Genomic DNA, 26,351 nt, shown 5'->3' with positions numbered 1-26,351 from the left:
TATCAGTCTATGGCTCCTGCGAAGAGGCATTGTACCTATAATGATGGTGTCTCTGTCTAACACTATCTATCTCGAGAGATGTTGTTAAGGCCAAATACAGTATAGATACTTCTGGGTTATAGCTAACACACTTCCAGCTTCTCATTAAGCCTGAAAGATGACAAAAGTCTTGCTATTTTACAGTCTTTTAACAGTGGAAACAGCCAAGTATGTAACCGTTACGAAAAAGAACTATAATAATCCATACATTTTAGAAGGATGCTACAAATATCATAGCAAGTCCCGATAGAAATGTTATGGTATTATTTTAGTGAAACCATAGGAGATAATAAAGACCATCACTTTTGATAAGGTCACTTTAAACTCACTCCCTATAGGAATATTATAAAAATATTATAGTGATATTTCAGTCAACATAGGTTGGCTCATGAACAGGCTAAAAAAAAAATGTTTTGATTTTGTGTAACTGCAAGTGAAAACTATAATTCTGTAATACTTCTCTGCTATAATTCAAGTTAGTACCAAATGGGTACTAACATCTGGGCCCTAAATTATGCTTTAGGACCCAGATGATCAGTCAGAATTGATCAGTGAATAGTGCTGACCTTGCCCTGTACAACATGAGTTCAGTTCTGTTTTGCTTCATTGTTTTGCTGTGGCAGCTGTGTTTCATGATGTGAGTTCTCCCAGCCTGGCAGAAGTGACAAACTGAGGAGTTGAGGATTCAGACAGCGCCGCTTCATTCATGTCTCCTCTCCTCTGTCCTCATTCCGTCCTCCAACGCTTTACTCACAGCACTGCTTGTTGTTGTTGTTGTGGTTGAGGTTGATCTTAGAGAACATAAAAAATACAGTTCTGCCAGATACTATAATAAGTTGTCAAAAATGTAATGAAATGCCGCTCTAAATGAGTCGGAAATGTAATGAAACATCTTAATGTACAGTAACAGTAAAACAAAAGTTATTTACTGATCACAATAGTTTGAAGGTTTTATTTTTGACCCAGCTATTGCAGCTATTACATTGTCAATTGCCACATGCCTGACTGTCTCTACATCATGTTGTGTATTGCAGCTTTAAATACTGCACTGCAGTTACTTGTTGGTTTCAAAAGGCTCCATACTGCTGCTCTGTCCTCTGTTCATAGTGTGACATGACATACTGTACTGTAGTCTTGGTGGGTTACGTCATCAACTCGTGTTTCTGGTGTAAACGCCACAGGTACTCCCCCCCCCCCCATGGGAGGAGGGATGGAGGGTGTAAAGTGGAGTGACAGGGGTATTGATCGGTGAGGGCTGGGATAAGGCTGCAGTCTGTCCATTACTCCTGCCTGCTGTATCCCCGAGTTACCTCAGCCGGGAAGAGAAGGTGGTGGTGGGGGGGGGGGGGGTCATGCTGATGCACTGATGGGAATCTGACCGTATATATGGCCATATAGATATTGATGCTGTGCATTGTTTGCTGGACTGTAGCTCTGTCAATTAATTCGGTACAGGAAGTATATAAGAGCATATTTATGATTTCTTGAATGGGGGAAATGCACAAATTTCTTTACCACAGCCACTCGCTCAATAGACTGAGTCATCACTCCTCCCCAGCAGAAAGAGGAAGTCAATGTTTTGCATCTGGATTTATTGATATTATGAGTTACGGGGCGGAGTGGAAAGGAAAGATTTGGCACACAACACACATAATGGCAAATAAATGGGTTGTCAGTCATCTGGAAACCCCAGTTTCATCTTAAAGAAGGCCTCCTTTCCTCCCTATCTGTGTTCACTTAGCCTTTCCATTAGTTAGCGAGATAAGAGACATAATGCTGTTGTATTTCATACGGCTTTGTTTACATCATGCCACAAATACAGAGCAGAGAGGGCAGGGTGCAAGTCAATGTGATTAATAGTACCGGCACTGAGTGTTTATCTTACTAATACAACTGTATAATGCAAAGACACACGTACGCACACATACACACACACACACATGCATACACAGGTGAAGTAACTGCACCAAAGAAAATGTAAAATGCAGTTTAGATTTATAGACTATAGCCTAGAGGGAGATGATATACAGGAACAATTAGTGCACTTTGCTCTCTGGATGCTTTTACATTGGTCCTACACACACATTCAAACCCAAAAATACAGCATCACTCTTGGTTCCCCGCTCTATGTTTTCACAGTCTAAATCTTTAATCCCTGTCCTCCCAGTGAAACCCTCATCATCTCTCTCTCTCTCTCTCTCTCTCTCTCTCTCTCTCTCTCTCTCTCTCTCTCTCTCTCTCTCTCTCTCTCTCTCTCTCTCTCCCAGGCTTCCCCTCCTCACTGACCCATGAAAGAAGCCATGCCGGTCCTCACAGCAGGAGCGGGTGAGATGAATTAATGCGCAGATGCTTCGATTTACACATTACACACAGTATAGCTTCCCCAACACATACATACTGCTTGAAGCTAGCTGTGCTCCATCTGTTCATGAAAATGTACATGCTCTCCCTGTTTATGTTCCCCTCCATCCTCCTCCTCTCCTCTCCTCTCCTCTCCCCTCCTCTCCTCTGTAGGGCTCCATGAAACTCTGGCCCTGCTGACGTCCCAGTTGCGTCCCGATGCCAATCACAAAGAGGACATGGTGTTCCTCAAAGATGTCTTCAGCGAGAGGAGCTTGGGATACCTCATGAAGGTGGGATCCAGGGCCACGTGGGTTTTTGCAAACCAATGTGTCATATATGCAATACTTAGATCTATGTATGCGACTTTTTAATATGGCCGCAAAAGTGTTTCTTTGTTTGAAGGAGGAAAAGTGGATTTGACTATGATCACACTAGCTGTGTGAGTCTTAAAGGAATACACCAAGTTTTTGGGAGATTGGCCCGTTGGACAACTTTCCCGTTAAGTGATGAGAACATAGACACCAAAATCACCCATGTGCCTCCAATATTTCTTGTTCCAGTGCTCCATGCTAACACTGTGGCATACAGTATGTTGAGTGATAGTAGGTGACAAGCATTATCCAAAGTAAGGAGACTGACCTTTTAGTGATAAGGTTGTTAGTTTTCTTTTTTTAATCATTATATGGCCTGTATATTCATCAAGTTTAAAAATGAAATTCAATATAGCTCATGTACCCAGGTTTATTTTTGGAGCTATTTCAGGTGAGCAACCATGTATTCATCTACCATGCAGTCATTTTTAGCTGCACACAGTCTCCCATCACCCATCACCTTCACTTATCATGGAAACAGGGAAAGTACTCCCTGCAGCTCAAAACAGTGGGTTATTTTTATATCGTTGTTTGTGTATATTTTACCAATCTCCCATGCAAAACTGCTAGACTTGGCATTTAATTTTAGAGCTGCTACAACTTCTTATTTTCTCACTTTTGAGATAATGCTAATCACCTGCTATCACTCAACACCGTGTATGCTAAAGTGTTAGCATGGAGCACCGCAATGATCAATCTACTGGGGACACATGAATGATTTTGGTGTCTATGTTCTCATGACTTAACAAGTCGACCAACAGGACAATCTCCAAAAAAACTGATGTATTCCCCTTCCTAAAATAAACGGATGCTTTTTTTTGTTGCAGATCCATGAGAAGCTGAGACAGTATGAGAGACAGAGCCCAACACCTGTCCTCCACAGTGCCTCTTCTCTTGCTGAGGATGTAAGTTCAACACACACACACACACACACACACACACACACACACACATACACACACACACACACACACACACCCTAAATTACTTTTCCGGTTAGGCACAGCAGTCAGTCACAATGAGTTAGCTCAGAGAGAGAAGCAATGCAGGTATCAAGAGTGAATTTTAATGTTCTCAAAATGCTGAATCATCCCATTGCTCATCTAATGAAACTCCATATCCTGCTTCTCCCTCTCTCACTCACACCAGTTAGTGGGGGGGAAAATGCTGACCTTGGCTATACTCTCTACTTATTTTCCTGTGTGTGTGTGTGTGTGTGTGTGTGTGTGTGTATCTGTCTGCAGCTGTTATACAGTAAACTGCAGTATGCATTACGGTTACGCACATATACAGGTTCACTGCAGGTCACGGTTCAGTTCATGTTTGCGCTGTGATTGGCAGGTGGCAGAGGAACTGCAGAGTGGACCAATGAGCACAGAGGAGAAGGAGCTCCTACATCTGCTGACATCACCACATCTCAAGGTAAACACTCTTTCAGCTCAGTTAAAAAACAAAATCCTGAAGAATTAGAATTAGAATTATAGGACACAAATTGGACTCCTTGAACTTATTTAAAAGAAGTTTGTTTCCATCATGCTTACACTGCTTCCACACTAACAAAACTGCAAACTGTAAGATGATCTGAAAAGAGGATCTGACCCAGACATGCAGCTACCTGAGAAACCATACTGTTCTTCACAAATGGGTCAACAAGGAGGAGGGTCTGAACTCGGTGTATTTAGGGACGAGAGGCTTGTGTTTTTCATGTATCTTCTTTCTTTCATGTCTCCAAAACAACAACTTTTTGGGAACTAAGAAAAATAGCCTTGTTTTCATGCATTTTTTGTTTATCCAATGGATTTTAAAAGGGTTTCATAAGTCTGAAGGTGGTAGAATTTTCTTAACCCATAGAGGAGCACATTTGAACCCAAATTTTTACTAAGAAATACACATGTAGAGCGTTTAACACTGGCATACATGCATGCAGCCATTTTCTCTACCAGACCTCAGTTGACATCAGACCGTAAAATCATTACTGATGCTGCTACATACAGATTCTGGCAGACATCAGGCTACTCTGTTTGTTTCCCCCCGACGACTGAACGCATTATGATCTCAGTGCGTCCGTTTTCTTTCCCATCAGGCCGTTCTCTCGGTGCACGACACTGTGGCCCAGAAGAACTTTGACCCCGTGCTGCCGCCGCTGCCGGACGACTTTGAGGACGAGCTGGAGGAGGAGTCGGTGAAGATTGTCAGGCTGGTGAAGAACAAGGAGCCTCTGGTGAGTCGTGACAGAGAGGAGGAGGGAGACGGAGGATGGAGAGATTTTAAGTGGCATTAGGGAGGGAAAACAGAAGAGCCTGCAGGAAAGATGAGATGGGATGAGGGAGGGATTTGGAATATAAAGGGACTGAGGCCTCTGTTCTCTTTGGTTCGTGATTATAAAAACTATATAATCTCCTATCACTCTCTGTGCTGCAGGGGGCCACTATCAGACGCGATGAAGCCAGTGGGGCGGTGATCGTGGCTCGCATCATGAGGGGAGGTGCAGCCGACCGAAGTGGTAAATCACTGTTTTGACTCTGTCTGTCACACTAGGCCTCCTATATAAACCTGTATGTCTGCCTGTCTACATTGCTGGTCTGCCTATATACCTGTGTTCAGCAATTTACTTCAAGATTTAAGATTTAAGATTTAATTTCAAGATGCAAATGATTTTTACCACAGTATCTTACAATGTGAATTCAAATGAAAACAAGGGTATAGATTTTACCAAAAAAATATGGACATATGTCTGGGAAAACAAAGCAAACCCTGATCCATTAATGACAGTGAGATGAAAGCGACTGTGAGAGAGAGATGGATTGCAACAGCAACAGCAGCAGCCAAGCAGCAGGAAGAGAAGAAATGAGAGGGATTGTGGTGGATTTGTCATTTGTCTTTGAACCCCAAACCCCCAAACCACTCTGCAAGGCAGGCTCAGTCCCCAGAGAGTCAATCACACATCATATAGACTCAGCAAAGATCAGTCCATGGATGTTACCATGGAAATACCAGCCACATGCAGTGGGGGGGGGGGGGGGGGGGCTGTGTGTGTGTTGTTTGGCATTGGAAACGTGCATGCTGGGAAAGTAAACCAATCAGTGTCCGTAGCCATGAATCATTTATGACTTCCTCTGTTGCTGTGTCAAGTGAAATAGATGGGATAAGCCTTGGTCGAACGTGGAGAATGGGACTTTCTCAGCCTGCATATAGATTTCACAATTAGCCTCAATCTGTGTGTTCCTGGTAAATGCGTCTTGTATGTGTGTATGAACGCATGGAGTAGTGTGTGTGCATATCATGCTCTCATACCTCTCTCTCCTCAGGGAAAAGCGTATCGATCTCTCCTCTCCGCCTACGGTTTCATTGTTGTGACTGCAGTTAAATAGATCACAGCTGGGGATAGCGGCTGCCGCTATGTGTTCCTGACAACAATATGCAACTGATAGATACCAAACACCCATAGAGCTGTGTGAAGCCTCTGTCACTGATGTCTCTACACACTTACTGTCTGTCTTCATAGTATCTCTCCTCCTCCTGCCAGGTTTGGTCCATGTAGGAGATGAACTCAGGGAGGTCAACGGCGTCTCCATCATCCACAAGAGGCCCGATGAGATCAGCCAGCTGCTGGTAAGACAGACAGAACCGCTCTAGTTTTTAATGTGGAGGTTTAAAGGCATATTGGCATGGCTAGGGCAATATAAAAGTCTAAAATGTCAAAAATGTATTCAACTGCAATAGTTGATTTTTCAAGATAGCATTATAATCAATGATGTAGTGATAAATAAAAAGATGGGTCTTTGATCACCATAAGACAACTAAACCAATATGACCAAAAATCTGTTATATTTTTAGAAAAGCAAATGTATGTTTTTTGCCCCGCAAGACCCCTCATATAGCATACATCAGTTTCATACTACACATTATGATGTATACTGTGAATTTATCCCAGAAATATTAATGTCAGTCTAAAAAGATTAGGTAAACTGAGTTTAGGTGGGTTTACCCTCCACTACATCCCTAGTTCTAATGTTACAGCCTACAAGAACACTGAAAATACTATAAATGATAAATGGAGTGATCATTTTCACAGTTAGGTATCCTTTTGGACAATGATATAATTTAATCCTGACCTGATATGTTCTATCCATTGTTCACCTCATTTAATTTGTAAGGAGTTTATAATCCATCTCAGTGTACCTTTAAGCTAAGTGAATAGAAACTTTTTAGTGTTTGTCTTTAGTCTGAAGTCACAAAACTCTCTCTTGCCTATTTGCGACTCCTCTCCCCTACTTCCTTTGTCTATTTGTGATCTAGTCCCAGTCCCAGGGCTCCATCACTCTCAAGATAATCCCTGCAATTAAAGAGGAGGACCGACTAAAGGAGAGCAAGGTGAGATGGAAGAATGAGGGTCTGAGCACGCTCAGTACAACCACAGCTGTTGTAACATGGAGGGGGAATAATGAGTATTCTGACTGTACATTTCAGTTATAGCAGGTGTTAGTGCTGTTTTTCTGTGCATCAGTGTCATCCCACATGAATTTTTCTCTTAAAGAAGTCGACTAATGGGTGACTGATGGTTAATTTTCTGACTATCACCATGTGCAAAGTTCATGTATGCAACAAAGGCATTTTAGTAGATTTATTTGGCCTTGGGGAAACTTAGCAGATGGACAGCTTTGTCCACTTTCATTTACAAAACAAACTTACAGATGTAAGAAATAGTTTTTTTTAGGACAACATAATCCTTTATTCTCCATCATTCTCACCACAGTTTTCCCCTTTACTGTGACATGCTCCATCCCTCTCTGTGGTAGTTTGACTCAGCAGCCTGTATGTGTGGTTCCAGGTGTACATGAGGGCCTTATTTGACTACATCCCCTTGGAGGACAAGGCCACACCCTGCCAAGAGGCGGGACTTCCCTTCAAACGGGGAGACATCCTGCAGGTGGTGACCCAGGACGACCCCACGTGGTGGCAGGCCAAGCGGGTGGGTGACAGCAACCTGCGGGCCGGGCTCATCCCCTCCAAACACTTCCAGGAGAGGTGAGAGCAGCCATGCATGCATTATTGCAGCAGAAGAAGGATTAAAGCGAACAACCTGTGGTATTCCATGTAAAATAGCGGATATGCTGTGTAAACAAATGGGAGCCAGGACTGAACGGTTCATCCACACAGTGCCGATATCTATTTTATCCAGCATTTGCCACTCTGTAATCTGTTAAATCCATATTCATGTGTTCCACTTTGAGGGGTCAACTATGATTAGATGGAGTATCGTAGCAGTGCGGCAATATAAATCTAAACACAGCCTTGAATAGGCACACGCTGAATCTGTAAGTGTCATAATCCCTCAGTAAGATGATCTCAGCAGGCTGGGGGATCCATGCCAAACACTGTAGCCTCTGTTGGATTAATAACTGCGGCTGAAACACAGAGAAAGAAGTGAGAGGAATGACAAAGCTCTGAAGCACCAAAATAAGGTTTGTGTCCAGGCTTTGTAGGTATAAATGGGTGCTTACGATAAAAATAACTCAGTTCAGTTGAAAGGTTCAGGCTGCACACACAAAAATATAACAAAGAGGCCTCTGGATGGATGAAAAAAAAAAACACTTTTGAATGCATCAGCATGACTGAACAAAAGGAAGATCCAAGATGAAACAAACAATAAAGCGCCTTGACAGATATCGCATAGCAGCCATGGGTCAGAGCGTTGTATGTCCTTTTCTGTGTCTTTCATGTTTAAATCTTTTATTCACCCTCCTTGACATTCCCTCCTTCCCTCTCTCTGTCTCTCTCTCACAATGTATTTCTGACCTGATGGCTCTCTTGTTTCTGCCTCTATCTTTGGCTCTCTTCTTCTTCTTCTTCTTCTTCTGCTGTACATTCTTCCAGACGGCTGGCCTACAGGATAAAAATGGGCACACTCCCGAATCCAAAATCCCCTAAAAAGCCTGTCTGTAAGTTCCCCTCTCTGCTTCACTTTCCCAGGCTCCCACTCCATCTTCAGCATTATTTCAGCCTTGTATTATAATGGTTCGCTATCACCATTCTCTGTCACTTTTTGATGTAGCGCTCGCCTTTCACTAGAGATAAACTCAGTCACTGTCATTGGAGGAGAATAATTTCCCCACTGCATGGATATAGCTGTGTTTTCATTGACATTTATTGACCTTTTTTTTTTTTTTTGCTGCTAATTGGCATTCTCAGAGGCATTAGTATTCATTGTCCATTCCATGCGTGCTGTCGTGCAGACATGTTTTTAAAAGGGATGAGAGAAAGAGAGCAGGAGAGGGAGAGAGAGAGAGAGAGATGGAGGGGCGCAGACAGGGAGGGAGGGATCACAGATATGAATTAATCTCTTTCATGTTTCGTCCATCTGGCCAGTGAGCATGCAGGCTGTGAATTCAGCTTAAGTGGAGCCAGACAGCACACGAACCAGCGCCCATTGAGAGAACAATGGCTTAACGTTGCGTCGCGTCTCTCACTTTCTCACGGCGATGCTATAGAGGCGCTGTGTGCATGGGAGGAGCCAGGTGAGCAGGTAATGTGAGCGGTGGCTCTTCGTGGCGCATAAGCTGCAAGCGATCCGATTAGTCCTGAGCCACGGGGGGGGGGGAGACAACAAGGGTTTAGCAATATGGCAGCAGGCCCTGCAACGCCCTACAGCGGCGAGCCTGCAGGGGGCTTCTCTGTCTCCTCCTCCTCCTCCATCTCTTCTGATTAAGTCCCCCGGTCCTGGCAGGGGGTCCTGTCAGTGTGGGTCCCCCTGCATCCCGTCAGTGATGTCATTCTGACGAGTGAAGAAGTCTCAGCTGACTTCAGAAAGAGGCAGTCTCTTTGTGTTTATAATCTATCAATCCTCTCTCTCCTGTTCATTTCCAGTTCTCATTCTGTCAGACTACAATGAGATTGGCTAGAGTTACACACTGTTGCTATATTGCTCTTAACTAATCCTAATACCTTTTACCTAATAACATGTTTTACACTCTCCTCTTCTTCTTTTTCCTTTTCTTTTTGTTGCATACTATATATCAGATGACCAAGGATGTGATAAAGGTGGGTACATATGGAGGCCATAGACGTGATTCATCCTCAGTACACACACACACACACACACACACACACACACACAATGGAAAAATGTTCAAGGGAACTCTAAGCCTCAGTGTGTGTGTGTGTGTGTGTGTGTGTGTGTGTGTGTGTGTGTGTGTGTGTGTGTGTGTGTGTGTGTGTGTAAAGCCTGCATGTGTGCTAGAGGGGTGTGCTCTTGGGATTTCTACTGCTTCCAGCTTAATTCCTCCCCTCCTGCTGTTAGTATACCAGACCAGAATAAAGATTTTTTGCATAGCTTGTGCTTGTGTGTATGTGTAGGTGTGTCTGTGTGTGTGTATGTGTGTGTGTGTGTGTGTGTGTGTGTGTTGTGCCAGGCGATACGCAGGCAGAGCAGCATCCCTGGAGACTCTTGTCCAGCCAAGCAGGGGTTTTTAAAGATAGCAGTAGCCCATCCTTTTTTTTTGCGTCATCCTTAGTTCCTATTTTCTTTTGTTCTGTCTCTCTCTCTGCCGCAGTTTCAGCTGCTCTCTTTTTCTGTGCTATAGTATCTTTGTGTCATACTTTTTTTTTTTTTCACTCATCCTTGGTCTAACTGCACGGATCATCATACAATATGTGAGTGAAAGCACAGACCTCAGAGATAGACAAGTGAAAAAAGGACATATTTTCGTTCATTGTTTTGGATTTGCTGATTTTTGTAGGTTTCTAAATGTGGGGCAGTTACTGCATTGTACCTCAGCTGGACTTTGTGCATCTTTGGGGAGGCCAGGCTTGTTTACATGTCTGAGTGGGTCAGAGAGACCCGGGTCACAGCTGGCTCCTCTCCTCTCCTCTCCTCTCCTCTCCTCTCCTCTCCTCTCCTCTCCTCTTCTCTTCTCTTCTCTTCTCTTCTCTTCTCTTCTCTTCTCTTCTCTTCTCTTCTCTTCTCTTCTCTTCTCTGCTCTCCTCTTCTCTCCTCTTCTCTTCTCTTCTCTTCTCTTCTCTCCTCCACAAAGCAGAAAGCTCTGTATCTGTGATGTCAGATCTCTTCCTCATGGCTTCTGCAGTGGCTGTGGCCTCCAGCTGTGTTCCTCCATCAACCCCTGGCTGCCCCCCTCTTCCTCCCCCCTCTGCCCGCTGTCTGCCTGCCTGCTGCCTGTTCGCCCCGCCTGCCCCGCTCCGGTGCCCATGGCCCTCCCCTCTGTAACTCTTGACTCCCACCCCCTGTTCCTTAACTCTTCCAGGTCTCTTACCCTGTGCTCACCCCCTCTTTTCCCTGCTTGCCTCCCTACAGAGGACTGTGACTGTGAGGGCTATTTCAATGGACAGTACATAGGTGAGAGCGTGCACATCTTTCTCCACCTCCTTCTCCCTTTCTGCTCTTTGCCTGCTGCAGCCTGGCTGTGCGCTGGTTCACTGGTCGCTTTGGGCTGGGGGTACAAATGGCTGCCTTAAGGGTTGAGCTGGCCGGGGGCCGGGGGCGAGGGATGAGATGAGGGGCGAAGGTGTCGAGGGGTCAAGAGATGGGGTCAAAGCCCAGCGCCGGAGGAGGGGACGGTTAATCAGAAAGGACGGACCCAGAATCCACGTTTTATTCTAGGCGAGGGAACGTAAAAGACGCACACGCAGATGTGGAGAAGACTGATTGCACATTGCCCACCATGTTGTTCGTACCAGACAAAAAAAAGGAGAGTAATGGAGGGAGAAATGTGTAGGAAGTACGGTCTCTCACTTCTGCCAGTGCCAGTAACAGATCCGCCTCACCAGAGACTCCACTGCATAATTAGTGTTCACAGACAGTTCAAGGATGCGTGAGAGTGCCAGATATTACGAAATATAAATCTCAAGCCAACAAAACACCAAATTTAGACCTACCTGGTTTGCTTGTTTTTTAGAGTGTAACTCATAATTCGTAATGATTCTGTAAGATGTAAACAATCTATAGGCAAATAATCATAAGGGAATTTTACCACAGAAAGAAACAAATGTCAGTGCTTGTTATTGCATTGGAATTAGTCATATTTCGTTGCCATAACAGGCTGATCTACTCAATCCAAATTGCAGTGGAAGGCATACGTCACCCCTTTATCCTCAACCCCCTTCTAACCTTCCACTGACCCCCCCTCCCCTCAGCCCTCCTCACCCCGACATGACCCCGACTCGCTCCCCTTCCCCACATCCTGCCAACCGCTGGAATGACGATGAGCACGAGGAGTGATCTAAACACAGCTGAAAGCTTACCAGCTCCCTCTTGCGGTGACATGAAAAAAAAAAAAGCCTAATAATGTACTGTATGGAACATATGTGTATCTTCATGTTAACGCTATGACTTCCAGTCAACCAGTCATGTTTACTGTGCATGACGCACTCTGCATAGAGCTGTAAAACCCTCAAACCCTAACCACCAGCCACCATTCCATCCCCCTGCCCCCCTCCTCCCTCCTCGTCCCCCTACTAAGCAGTGTTTGGATCCTCCTAAACCTCCCTCCCTCCTGCATCTGACTGCCCTTGCTGCTGTGGCCGGTGCACCCCTTTTCCCCTTCCCCACCCCACCCCCCCCACCCCCCACGAGGGCCCTGCTGCGTTGGACGCATTGCACACTCAACCAGGCACGTTTGCTGCTCGTTCACCCTGTGTGGAGGTGTGAGGCTGGGTTGTGTGATGCTCTAACGCCAGTTATAGTCTCTCCTAAGTGTAAAGCAGTGGCGCCCTCCTGTGGCCAGGTGTTTTCCTGGGAATTTTATTCAGGTACAGTTCCCGGCTTATTCCCTCTCAGGTACACACCACTGGCAGGGGGAACGGACAGGCCTGGCCGTGGGAGACCCTGATTTGCAGTCAGTCTGTTCCATTAACATGGCGTTCCCCAAGGCCAGGCTGTCCTGTCTGTCCTGCCTCAGCCCTGTAGCCTCTTTCAAAGCAGCATGCCTTGTTCGTACCAAATGTTGTCTACCTTGGGTCACTGGAATCTGTTTTGAACAGCAAAAATAGTCTTCAGAAGCCAAATTTTCAACTATCCTTTTTCAACTATTGGTTAAAGCAGAGCAGGGTCTGCATCATTCTCAGGACTGGAGAATATCACCTATGTTTACTGAATGGTGCTGCCAAAACATTGTTGGATATCAGCTGCATGTGATCAAGCTTTGTTTGACACATGACCTTAAATTGGCTTTAAGTTCAGCTAATATCTCACAATATCAGGTAGTCCATTTACACTGGAGATAAGAGTGCGTTATTCCCAAACCTGCAGTAATGGTCACACTATTCATAAAAGTTTAATGCATGATTATCATCGGGCTGGTCTTTAATTGATTGAAAAAGGGTTTGGAAAAAGAAAAATTATATAATGTTCTGTGTTGACGTATTTTGATTGCATGATAAAATATTTGTACATAACACTTATTATCTAATAATGACTTTTTTATCTGCAAAAAGAGACGATATCTACATCATAGCATGAGTAGAGCAGTGTACTCAAGTGTTATGTAATCCTATGAAAGCAATTTAATATTCGGTAGCATCTGACCTTTGACCCTTTGTTTGTCTTCCCTTCTTCCCTCCCGTCCTCGGCCGTGCTGCAGCTGGCCTGCGGAGGAGTTTCCGGTTGAGTCGTAAGGACAGACAAGGATCCTCCGGCGAGGGCTCAGATCCTGGAGACTCCGATTTCCTGACCTATGAGGAGGTGACCCGCTACCAGCAGCGGCCTAATGAGAGGCCCCGCTTGGTGGTTCTGATTGGTAAGACCTGAATACTGAACCTTTCTCCTATGATGATACTGACCCCTAGTGGGGCATAGTGTGTGTTGCAACACACTGATGAATGGCGTTTTCTACAAGTACTTCTACTAGAGGCTGTTTGCAATTACTGACAGCTCTTTCAACAAGATGATACATCTGTCATTCTTTATCTCTTCCTTTGATGCACTTTCTCTCTCTACTTCAACACTCTCACACTCCAAAGGTTCTCTTGGAGCACGCATCAATGAGCTGAAACAGAAGGTGATAGCCGAGAACCCGCATCGCTACGCTGTGGCTGTCCCACGTGAGTCACTGTTGCCAACATATAAACACATACTTACTAATGGACCTGCACCGCAGCACACTGTGTAATCACATCAACTCCCGCTGCGTTCCCCACAGACACCACCAGGCCTAAGAAACCTCATGAGAAGGAAGGCGTGGAGTACCACTTTGTCACCAAACAGCAATTTGATGCAGATGCTCTGAACAACAAGTGGGTTTCCATAGATACCATACTGCTCTTGTGTAAACATGAATTGCTTTGTTTCCTGTTGGACTGCGGGCCGGCCTGTTGGTGATTCTGTATTATGTTCCCAGGTTCATAGAGCATGGGGAATACAAGGAGAACCAGTATGGCACCAGTATAGAGGCTATCCGCTCCGTACAGGCCAAGAACAAGATGTGTCTAGTGGATGTGCAGCCTGAGGTAGGGGTCATGATCGACATGCAGCCACTGAGCGCATCATGTTTAGTGTAAAGTCACAGGTACCACAATCCAATATCATTACACGTCATGATTTATGGCTCCTGCAGGCAGTAGCACTTTGCCGTGTGCTTGAGCGGACGCGGGCAGGCAGTCGTATCGGATTTGCTCGCTATGTTGGAATCTGACATATCGGTGCTGACTTTGTCCTATCATATCTGCTTTCTGACCCCTGTTTGAACTGTGTCCTGCGTTTGCTCTATTGTCTGCGAATCCTCCTTCACCCCCAGGCTCTGAGGAGGCTGCGGACAGCAGAGTTCAAGCCCTACGTGATATTTGTAAAACCTCGTGTTCCCGAGAGCAGACGCCGCCGCAGTGCCGCCACCTCGCCAGGAGGGGGGGAGCATGGGCGTGTTACGGTGAGTGTTATCCACTCTCTCATGCATGTGTACTGTATGTGTGCACACGTGTGTCTCTATGTCGAGTTCAAGTTCGAGTTTGTTTATTTATATAGCCCTTAATCACATGCATGTCTCAAAGGCCTTTACAGAGAATGAGCCTATCTCGATCTAACTGATCAACAGTCAACCATAAAATAGAATTAAGACCTTAAAGACGAACATCAGGAAAAGCACAAAAGCAGATTTTAGCAAGACATAACAGCCTACCTGTTCTACATGGCCTAACCTATGTGGCACCACCAGCCTTAGACCCACAATGCATACAATGCATACCCAACCTCCTCTCTCTCTGCAACAGGATGAAGACCTTCAGGAGATGCGTCAGTCAGCCATCCAGATCGATCAGCAGTACGGACACCTGGTGGACCGGGTCCTGATCAAGGAGGACTCAGCCAGCGCCTGTGCAGAACTGCGAGGTATTCTGGAACGGTTAGAGCGAGAGACCTTCTGGGTGCCTGTCAGCTGGGTGCGGACCTAAGCCACCCCCACCCCCACCCCACCCCCCGCCCTTCCCTCCATACTTCCAGAGGAGCTTCACGGCCCCACCCACCCAACCCTGCACCCTCCCCAGTCCTCTCTTGTGAAGCTGATCCCCTTCCCCCGAGGCCTGCTGGCCAGCCTGGGGAGTCCGCTGAACTCCCCCCACCCGGACGGACGCAGGGCCAGTCAGGCAGCCATAAACTGAGGCACAGAGGGGAGAGGAGGATTTCAGCGAAGCCCGGAGGAATACCTCGGTGTCTTGGGTGTTCCAGCAGATCGACAGCTCTACTTGGCTCTCTCTTGGTTAACTGCCCAAGAAACACAGTCTTACTATCACCTCCTCAAACGATTGCTTCTTTCTCATGTCATATTAATTCAGGTTCGGTTAGAATTCATTTATCGACTTCCAAGGCAAGGACAAGGTGATGTTTCGTAGGCCCAGAAGTCTGATTTATTCCTCCCACTGTCACTCTGTGCAGCTGCATCGAACACTAGGGCGTGTCAGGGCTGGAGTCCCAGTCCTGGAGGATTGCTCAGTCAGTCAGCTTTATTGTCACTCCTGTTGGGAGTACCATTAGTAGCTTGTTTCTGGTTTCACGGTTTTATTCTACTTGAAGTTCAGCGCCAACCATACAGTGCTTCCTGTTAATTCCTACTTCCCATGCATACTGTACAGTATAAGAACCAATGATACATTCTGCAGAACAGGAAAAAAGGGCGTTATAATCGAAATATGGACGAAATTTAAGTGAATGCCATTCAAAACTAAGGTGTGTTCTCTTTCATAAACCACACACATGATCTCCACAAACATGGACAGTAAGCAACGACACACACTTTATCAAATATAATGATATAGAAATGGAATGTGAAATAGAATTTTATTTTCTACTAAACTTTTTGTTCAGTGGGTTTGTTTTTAGGAAATGCACGACAGCCAATTATTTAATCTCAGATGTAAATACTGTAAATGTTAATCCTTGTGTGCCAACGAAAGATCTCGTAGCACTTCAATGCAACCTGTTTACCTTTGATCCCTAGGAACCCACATCTGTTTGTGTGTAAAATAACGCAGTGCACAAAGTGTGTGTGGACGGATGTTATAGTGTATGTTCACACACACACACCAATATGTGATGCTCCTTTTGTGTATAGGAATGGGTTTTGTACAGCTACCTTGCACATATACCTGTATTTTTGACTGCAGGAGAAGACGTGGGTTCTAGTTGTCTGTTTCCTTGATAATCAGGGTCTTGCTTTGTCGTTGTGTTGTCCGACTGGAGGTTTAGTCTGGAGAGGGGAGACGTAATATCCATGTGTGCATATCTATGGACTTTAAATTATCTTTAAAAGCCCCAAAACTGAGCTAACACACAGTATGAGCTTGATGTCATCTTAGTATTTCAACAGCAGTGGCAAAAACACTGATAAATGACACACAATAAATCAGAAAAAAAGAAAAACAATTAGAAAACACCGGCTCATACCCAAAGGTGATTATAATTAAAGCCATCAACATAGCTTGACAAGACAACTCTGATATTTAATTGACAGTCCTGTGTGTGTGTGTGTGCGTGTGTGTGTGTGTGCGTGTGTGTGTGTGCGTCATGGAAAAACAAAGCAGCTTCCAGATCCCCTCCGCTCTTCTCTTTTTAACATGCAATGTTCTCTTGATCTTTACATATGCTGTATGAACCAAGAAACCCAGAATGTTGAGTTTGTAATGTGACATGTACAAAGTGCCATAATAAAGCTAGATGAATTAAAAAGGTTTGCGTTTCACTGGATTGATTCGGTCAAATACCTTAAAGGAACACGGTGGCGTTCTGAAGCTGTTGCCTTCAGATGTTTGTTTCTCCTTAAGTGAATCCCGGCAGTTTGCTGTACTGCTTACACAACACTATGCTTTAGGCTTGTGTTTACTTCTCAGCTGTGTTTGGCTCCAGCACAGTTCATGTAAGAGCATCTAAAACACAGCCAGGAGTCCTCAGCTTTGTGTCCACAGGAGCGCCCCTTATCCCATCTCCGCTCTATCACCGCTGTTTTTTCCCAGCATGGCGACTCAGTTGTGCATATACAAGTGGCTTGCATTGGGAGAGATTATTGTCACGATGATAGATAACTTAAATTAAAAAGTTCCTGCAAAAGGGGTTTTAAATGCACTTTGGAGGAATCAGGAGCTGTAAGTTCAAACAGTTTCATTTCAATGTCTCTGCCAAGGCAACAGAGGGGACTAAAGATGTCAGGGGAAGATCGAAAGTCATCTCTATAGCTACTGAAGAGGGGCAAAAGAAAATCAAAATGATCCCAGTACCACACTTTATCCAAACAGAAGACGGTATTTTTCACAAGAATGTTAACAATATTTAGGAATTTACCCGCAAACCCAATTCCAAAGCAAATGACAAAGAATATGAAAACATGCTCCATGTCTAGAGCTGGTTATTATCATGATTAATCCCCCGAGGACTCAAAGAACATTTCATTTTCTCCTCATGACTCCCATGTAGGCCTAGTGAACGTCTTTTTTTCTAACCTTAACCCTTTGCGCTAGTTGTACATGACCATCCCCAACCAATTTCTGTAATTGGAAAAAGATTGGATGTCCATTATTCTGCCTCTATACTGTGGTTTTTGCTTGTTCTATTCCTCGCTCTGGTGGGTTTCGCGAGGGTTGATCATCACGTTTCTCTCTCATGCAATTAACTCTTAGAGCACCCTGTGCGACTCCTGAGACTGCTGCTCGCAGAGGCAATTAAAATGGGTAACAATCAATCTAATTAGTGAAGCTGTTCCGCAGAGAAAATGGAAATATGTTGGTATGAAGGAGCGGAGAGGCTACACTCAAATCCACTGACATTCATTATGGACAGACAAAATATGCGGATTTACTGGCTCTGTAATTCATATGGAGGCCACACACTCCGGCTGCCAAACAGACATAACCACACGTCAATGATGAGCATTGTGCATTGTGAGCATAATGGGCCTCTGACTGATGCACCTAGGATGGGGAATTATCTGTCAGTTCCAGTGTCAGAAAGTGATTACAGTAGCTGCCCCACACCTTCAGCCCATTATTCAAGACAGTGACAGCGGTTTAAATTTTTATAGAAATAAATGATCTGCTCCTTCACCAGTCGCACCAACAATTCACAGTAATCTGCAGTGTTGGACTTGTTGGGCTCAAAATATGATTACTTTACTCATTACTCCCTGGGAGCAGTAATTTGTTACACCACTTGTTATACTGCTTTTCTGTTAAACCCACAAAATTGGTGACTGCTTTCTCTATTATCTTCAAAAATCAGGATGACTCGCCTACTTGGCCCACTGTGGGCTTCTGTGTGAATGACCAGGGGAACCAAATAGCACTTGGAGAACGTAAACTCTATCTTTCCTTTGAGGCTTTTGCTCACAGAGGTTGGGCTAGCTCAGGGCGTTCCTGTGTCAACTGATCATAGGATAATCATAGTTTTTGGTTGATTCAACTTCTTAGTAAACAAAGAATCAGTGCTTGTCATCTTCCTAGACACTGAGTAGGCCTATGACTCTCTGAGGAAGGAAGGCTTAATGTTGAAGTCACATGACGCAGGGGTATGGGTCTGTGTGTCTAATTGGATCCAGGACTTCCTCAAGGACCAGACTATTCAATTCAGGATAGGACTATAGAAGACAATGGAACCCCACAGGATAGTGTAATTAGTCCTCTGTTATTTAATATCATGATCAAAGATTTTTTTTGCAAGTCAGGATTTAGGGAATCAGGATTTTCTTTGTTTGCTGATGATGGAGCCTTATGGAAGAGAGGATGCAACACTGAACATCTAATTAAACAAAGGCAGCAGGCTTTGGATAAAGTGGAGTTATGGGCAAACAAATAGTGGAGAGTGCAGGTGGAAAGAATGGTAAACAAATAAAGGAAATTTCCGCCGTAGTGTCAAGGAGAAAGCTTGGGGAACCATAAGTAAACCTGACACTTGAATAACGTGTAGGATACAGAGGACTATGTAAAGGTAGTTAAGGACGATCTGTGGAAAAACTGTGGCGTTTCTATTCACGTCAACACAGATGGGGTTAAAGATCTGGTGAGCAGAATATTAAGATTTACTGTCTGTTTGGACCGACGACAAATACAGCAGAGCAGCAGAAAGCCAGAGGAAGTCTCAGTCTTCACAACAGAATTTATAGCTGTGATTTTGGCACTAAGCTGGGTGGCAGAAGTGAGACCAAGCAGTGAGAGGTTGTTGTATGCCCCGACTCTGCTGCGGTTTGATGATCCTGAAGCGTAAATGCTGTAGTGCACGCTTGCCTTGTACAGACTTGACAAACTGCAGTGTGAGGTGGGCTTTGTGTGGGTACCGGGGTGTGCAGCCGTTCAAGGAAATTAAAGTGCCAATCAATTAGCAAAGCAGGCTTTGACAAGAGAAGAGGCTTGGGGGGGGGGGAGCACTCAGTTTCACTATTCAACCAAAAACTGGGTAGAGCTTTTCAAGATGCTGAAAGACGCATTACAGCACAAAATGTCAAAAAAGAGAAAGAATTGCAATTGCATTACATTAAATTGACAGCAGAAACAAAATAAAATAAATAAAATGACTCATAGCAATATAGAAACAAGAATGCCATGATATATAAAATATATATATATATATATATATATATATATATATAAAAAAAATCAACTGAAAAAAATTGTCAAATAGCAAACAGACACAACATTAAAATGGATAGAACTAAATAACCAAAGAAAATGGAGGAGAACAAGGGAGAAAATTATATAACAAAATTTAAGTAGTCCACCGCACCGCGTGCAGAGCAATTTGGATCGAGAGGAGAAAATTATATATTAAAGGCTATTTTGAGGTGGATCGTGAAGGAGAGGCTCTCATATTTTTCGGGGGAGAGAGTTCCAGAGGGAAAAGGCTCTCTCTCCCCAGGTTTCTGGGGATTGGAGGTGGGAATCAGCTGATCTGAGCCTGGGGGAGGAAGAGGTCAGTGAGGGAAAGAAGGGTCCAAGTTACTGAGAGTTTTACAGGTGCTGAGAAGTAATTTAAACTGAATTCTTTACTGAGTGGGCAGCCAGCGGAGGTTTTGTAGAACGGGAGTGATGTGAACTCTCGAACCGGTGTGGGTGAGCAAATAGGCAGTAGAGTTTTTTTTATTTTTTTTTGTACATATTATAGAGGGTTTTTTTTTTAGGATTTTGGAGAAAATGCCATAGAGGATCCTGCTGCAGTAGTCGAGTCTTCAGGTGATAAATGCGTGAATCAGAGTTTCAGCAGCTGAGAATGAGAACGAGGGATGGAGACAGGTGATGTTCTTGAGGTGAAAATTGATTTTTATACAATTTGGTCGACAAAAAAAGCTGTTTTTACAATTTGGTCGACAAAAAAGGCTGTTTTTACCATTTGGTTGACAAAAAATGGATGTTTTTACCATTTGGTTGATAAAAAAGGCTGTTTTTACCATTTGGTTGACAAAACAAAGGCTGTTTTTATCATTTGGTTGAGAAAAAAAGGCTGTTTTTACTATTTGGTTGACAAAAAAAGGCTGTTTTTACCATTTGGTTGACAAAACAAAGGCTGTTTTTATCATTTGGTTGAGAAAAAAAGGCTGTTTTTACTATTTTGTAAGCAAAACAAAGGCTGTTTTTACCATTTGGTTGACAAAAAAAGGCTGTTTTTACCATTTGGTTGAGAAAAAAAGGCTGTTTTTACTATTTTGTAAGCAAAACAAAGGCTGTTTTTACCATTTGAGTGACAAATAATCGCTGTTTTTACTATTGGTTGGTTGATAGGGAAACATTATCCAGGACTTCACAGTGTCCTGGAGTCAGTGGCACATTGTATTGATCCAATGCAACTTGTGCAGGGAAGCAAGATCCTTCAGTTTGGCATCACTCCTGGGTGATAATGAGACTCAAAGCCAGGTAGCCAAGACTTTCCTGGAATATTTCCATTCCTCTGGCCCTCATCCTCGGATACAGACCTAATAATAACTGGAGTAATACTTTAAAGGGGGGCTACATGAAAGGTGGGTGGCAGCAATATGCTTGCAAGTGTGCCAGAAATACAAAAGACGAAGAAAAGTGCCCACACTGCTGTACCCAACTGTGCTTATGGGCTCCTTCAGGGACCGAGGTGCTTTATTTTGTCTATTTTTCTTTCGTCTGTTGGATTTTTTCTGTCTCTGTGCGTGCGTTGAGTTAATCATGTGCCGTAGCTCGAGCCATTAAACGTCTGCTTCCTTGTTTGTGTGTTTGCTCTTCATGATTGGTCAGAAGCTAATGAGCACAGGTGTTGCTAATGACTTGATTAGTCAGCTGCAGTGTAAACCAGGTGTGTCTGATTAGCCGGGGGACTCAGACTGTCTTTTATGGAAAAGCAAGCAGAGCTGCTGCCCGGTGTGGCTGGCTGCCATCAGATTTACACTTGAGATCTTATATAATCATCACATCCTTTTTGCGCCCAAGATAAGGCCAGGTCTGCCACATCTTCCCTTGAGAATCTCTCTTCAGCCAAATACAGACTGTGACAGGAGAGGAGAGACATATATCATTATTACCCTATAAGTCCTAAGGTATTATGATAAGTCCCTGCATATATTATCATTTGCCAAAGCTTCCAAATCGGCTTATATCGACTACGTTTCTGAGGACTGGTGGAACAATGACTGATGACAGACAAGAAGTCATTATTATTATGAATTTATAAGGTCACCAAACTCACACAGCATGGGGGGAAAGCTGATCCTGTTCCCCTGATGTGATTTATCCATTTATTTATTGCTTCCAAATAGATTTCTGGCAATTTCTGCTTGACCTTTGCTCTCTCTTATGATGCTAAAAAGCTCAAGATCAAATTTGGACTCATTCAGCTGAGGAATGGCAAGTGCCACACCTTGCCATAACCACTTGACACCCTAAATTATTATCTTTACTCAATTCAGTTGCTTGGATTGAGTTTTGGATTCTTTGTCCATGAAATTAGATTGTCTTTGAGCAAACTGAATTCCCCGGTCGTGCCGTGAATATAAAGGGTTATGTGCCTCTTTGAAGCGGTACAGAGGAAACAGCGGGGAACATTAATAACGTCACACCATGTGAGATAAATCACCACTAGATGGCACAAGCAGAACACCAGACAGCCAGGCCTCTGGGATCCGGCTCTTTTCGGCAGGAGACGCCGTTAAAATAAATTTTCGCCCCAAAATTGTTTTCTGATGATAATGTCAACATCCTAATTCTAATTGCTTTCAGGCTTTGAGAGCCACGTCACACTTGACCTTTTTTACTCACTTGCGCTGCACTGTGATATGTGAGATGAAATGAAAAGCCGGTATAATATGGAGGACTGCGTTTTATTTCTCAGGAGTCGTGTTGATAAAGGCCATGTATTATTGAATCAGAGCGCTACATCTGGTCGTGGCAACACACAGCGGTGGTCTGTCTCTCCACTGCAAGCCTATCTAATCTAATGTAATCTAATCTGTGCTGCCTCTTAGGTACTGCGCACCATGAGGGACACAGAGCAATCTCCCCAGATGACTTTTTTCATAATGTAACTTGTGCCAAGTAGATTTCTCAAGGATGGATGAGCGGGAGGAAAAACATGATTGCAGTTGTAGAGGCTGCAAAGCTTTCGCAAAAGGCTTCCCGCGTGTCCTGGGTTTCATTGCTTTGGCCCAGAAACCCCCTGCAGGTACTGTTATCTGTCATCGTTTGGCACAGTGGATTTTCCTGAAGAACACAAACACACTCACACACACTCACTCCAGGAATATGATTGTTTGGGGATTTGCGTTATTTTTTTGTCAATTTTATTTTCAGTCACAATTTAATTTCAGTTGGTTTTCCAGTTGTGCTGGAAAGTTTTAGCTGAGGTTCTATTCATTTCTTGGGAAATGCTTAGTTTTAGTTTTTACAGTAGTTTCAAATTACATGCCCAATAATGTGCAAGCTGCACCGCCTGTTGTATATGCAAATATTGAATCTGTGCCTTACCACTACAGAAGATTCTCTCTCATATACTCTCTTTGGTTTTGATCTAAAAATGTCTAAAAAAAAAAGTAATTTGATTCATATTTGGTTTCTGTTTATTTCTGGAAGCTGAAATTATTGTTTCAGTTAATGTCATTTCTTTCTCACACATCATTTACTTCAGTTGAATTACCTCTAAATTCATTATATCCCATGTCCCTGAAGATAAACAGTGTTCACTCATTAGTAGGCTACGTTCCTGTCCAAGAGAACTTGACAGCAGTTCAAGATAGAGACAAAAACCCCAGCAGGATACTGGCACTCTGAGGGTGGGGTTGACCACAGAACTGGCCGTAACACCATGACAGGTTGTCCAGTCATCATGAAGCTTGGCACATATTTTCAGTGGAATTAAGGAATCATGTCTGCAAAGGCAATTTCAAATCAATCAATAGGGTTCACCACAAATGTCAAAAGTTTGTATCTGTTAATTTGGCTGATCGATTTTTATAAAACATACTCAAGGGCCAAGTTTTAGTCAAAATCTGAAGTTTAGTTTTGATGCATGTGGGCGTGGCCTAACACATGCTGGTTTACAACTGTAAATCTGAATAAGGGAATGTGAATGGGGAGTTTAGCCAGTCCTAGGTGCTGGAGGGAACATGGGATGTTGCAGCCGTAATACTGCTTTGTTTTACGAATCATCTCTCTCACACACACACACACACACACACACACACACACACACACGGTCTCCCTGATATGTTTGGAAATGTTCCTGAAGGCAGGGTGACATTGACATTCCAGCAGTTGTTGAGCGCTGGTCAGGTGGATGCATATGTTTTTTCATTAGCGGAATGGGTTATTAGCCTGGTTAACTGTACCAAATGCCATTGATTTCCCTGGGGCTCATTAAGACCCTACATCTAAAAGTGCCCCATTAAGTCTATGGTTTGTGATTAAATTAGCAATCAACTCTCCTCAGCAATAAACAGAGTCAACAGGTAATTAAATATGATTCAGCCCCTGGTAACAGCCAACAAGTGTACGTGTAGAATAAATGATGCAGTAATTTCTAATGCTTGGTTACACAGGTGGAACTAGGCCACAATGGGTGCAAGAATTTTTAGGGCCCCTATGTTGCTGTAGGTAATTTATTTTCTAATATGAAGGAGAACTGAAATAGCCGTAAACTATTTTCTCATTCCATTTAGTAATTGGAGTCTTTCAACTGCCAGCACAGGACAAATTCAGCAGGATAAACAAGTCTCAACCAATCAGGATCTCAAACCCTGTTCTGTGTTTTGTGTTGAAAATCCAATATCCATTGTGTGACTAGGTGTATGAATTATGGATTTCAAGGTTAATACATCGTCCTAGATGTGGCCTGCCTTGAAAATGGCAACTGTGGGTTTGGACTGGAGACGGCCTCTGACAGCCTTGTGACAAAGCCACTGTGATTGGCACAATTAGAGGAAAAGAGCAAATTAAGCCCCGGTCCCAGTTTTTCTCCCTGCTACTTTCCTCATTCCTCCCATGGCTGTCTTCCTGTCATTGTATAACTGTCTCTTTGTTCATACTCCAATTATCTCTCATCATTTTCTCTTTAATCTGTTCACTTTACAGTAACTGCCTTTCTCCTTCTGATGTGAATGGAGCTGAGAATACATGTGTGTAATGCCTGATTAGCTGCAAAGGTCGAGGAGATTAAATCAAGCTTAGCTGGATGTTATATTCTTTCAAATCGTGACTGTATGCCTTAAAGGAACCTCTTAAACTTTCAAACTATTGATCATGTTCAAAGGTTGGCTGAAATCATATATATACGGTGTATATCAGTAGAGAAACAAAAGTTTGTGCATGCTCCTACTGGTGCTAGCTCCTACTCTAACAATAGTTTCAGTACACAGTGAGGTGGTGATGCACCTTGCCTGACCTGCAGGCAATTTATTCTGATACCTGAATATCTGCGATGTGAACTGAGGCTGAACCCCAGCCTGTTGCAGTGCACAGATGAGACTCTCTCGCATCATGTAGCATGTTTATATAAATAACTCACAACCAGGGATCCTTACTCGTAAACTCCATTTAATTGCTGCTATGCTCTGACATTAAACTAAAAGTAAAGTCTATATGGGAACAATGGTCCCTGAGCCCACAGTACATCCATTAACTACTAACATCATTCTGACTTGTACTTTTGAAGCGCTCCTCAAAGCTGCATATCATTCTTTCCTTTAAAACATTCTTTAATTCATGAGTAATTGGTGCATGTCTGCACTCGAGGAAAAAACATTATTAGACTGAATTAAAGAGGTGAATGTGTAGCCACGGAGAGAGGCCAGGCACAGCGCTCCCTGAGCCGCAGCGCTAACTGATACCACCGCTGGATTTCCTTAAGTGTCGTGATGCTTAATAAAACCTGACCGGCGAGCTGAATCATGTTTCAAGCGGATTTTCCCAATGCTGTGGCGTGACTCTCCTATTGTCCGGGCCGCTGTAATCATTTGAGGCTGAGTAGGGGCCCGTTCAGCCAGTATTAAGACTGCATAGCATGGATGTCAGAGGGATATTGGACCTTGTCGAGCTACATTTCTATCTGCCACGGCTCGCGCTTCTCTAGCTCTTTCTGCAGGAGTCGTCACGATGTCAGGGGCTTTGTACCAAACTCATTCCCTGTATTTTCTCCAACTCCCACACTGAAGCGTGCCAAAGGTTGAGAATGACTCTCTTTCAGCCAGTTCAGAGTTCGTAGTCTGAACCTACTGAGAAAAGACTGGAGCATCGACTGAGGACTGCTGCAAGGCCACGACAGGACAGCCGCCGCTGCAAAACAACTTTTTTTCATTTAATTGTTTCACATTAAAAACACACACTGTATGCTGCATCACAAAATGAGAAAACGCCGTCCTGCGATAACAATTGAAGCCAAAGTAGAGCGAAGTAACAGCCAGTGTCATTGTCACAGAGAGCCGCGAGGCCCGCTGTCCCGGGCCTCGGCGGCGCACGGGCCGGCTGAGGATCGTGTTCGTCTGAAGCCACAACATGATGAGATAATACACTGAGACAGCAGGTTGAACCACAGACGGGAAATCATAATTCAAACAGTCTCACAAAGCACTTGAATTCATTCCTACCTGTAATGTACATTATCATGACGACAGAGACCATGCTAGGATGATCATGGGCTAGAAATATAAAACTCAGGTATGTGCTGTA

The 26,351-nt window shown here is 43.9% G+C and overlaps 1 protein-coding gene across 2 annotated transcripts; it reads left to right on the top strand.

Moving 5' to 3' along the window:
• The first annotated feature begins 2,327 nt into the window (after positions 1-2,327).
• LOC139656758 (MAGUK p55 subfamily member 3-like) lies at positions 2,328-15,149 on the top strand. 2 transcript variants are annotated; one of them, XM_071534377.1, is made up of 18 exons: positions 2,328-2,364; positions 2,554-2,672; positions 3,581-3,658; positions 4,095-4,175; positions 4,837-4,974; positions 5,175-5,256; positions 6,280-6,365; positions 7,053-7,127; positions 7,585-7,781; positions 8,631-8,695; positions 9,774-9,794; positions 11,065-11,106; positions 13,349-13,504; positions 13,728-13,808; positions 13,907-14,000; positions 14,105-14,213; positions 14,501-14,629; positions 14,970-15,149. In XM_071534377.1, exons 1-18 carry the CDS (start codon positions 2,328-2,330, stop codon positions 15,147-15,149), a joined length of 1,770 nt encoding a protein of 589 aa, XP_071390478.1. The 2 variants fall into 2 exon arrangements, with proteins under 2 accessions (XP_071390478.1, XP_071390477.1); XM_071534376.1 differs by having other exon boundaries at positions 2,340-2,364; positions 3,581-3,674; positions 4,087-4,175.
• The last annotated feature ends 11,202 nt before the right edge of the window (positions 15,150-26,351 follow it).

The sequence above is a fragment of the Centroberyx affinis genome, unplaced genomic scaffold, assembly GCF_046629955.1.
Source record: "Centroberyx affinis isolate AG114_WGS23_722 - 3 ecotype Tasmania unplaced genomic scaffold, CSIRO-AGI_Caff_v1 ptg002531l_1, whole genome shotgun sequence".
Lineage (NCBI taxonomy): Eukaryota > Metazoa > Chordata > Actinopteri > Beryciformes > Berycidae > Centroberyx > Centroberyx affinis.
The sequence above is the reverse complement of the archived record's forward strand: the minus strand, read 5'-3'. Positions and strand labels throughout refer to the sequence as shown.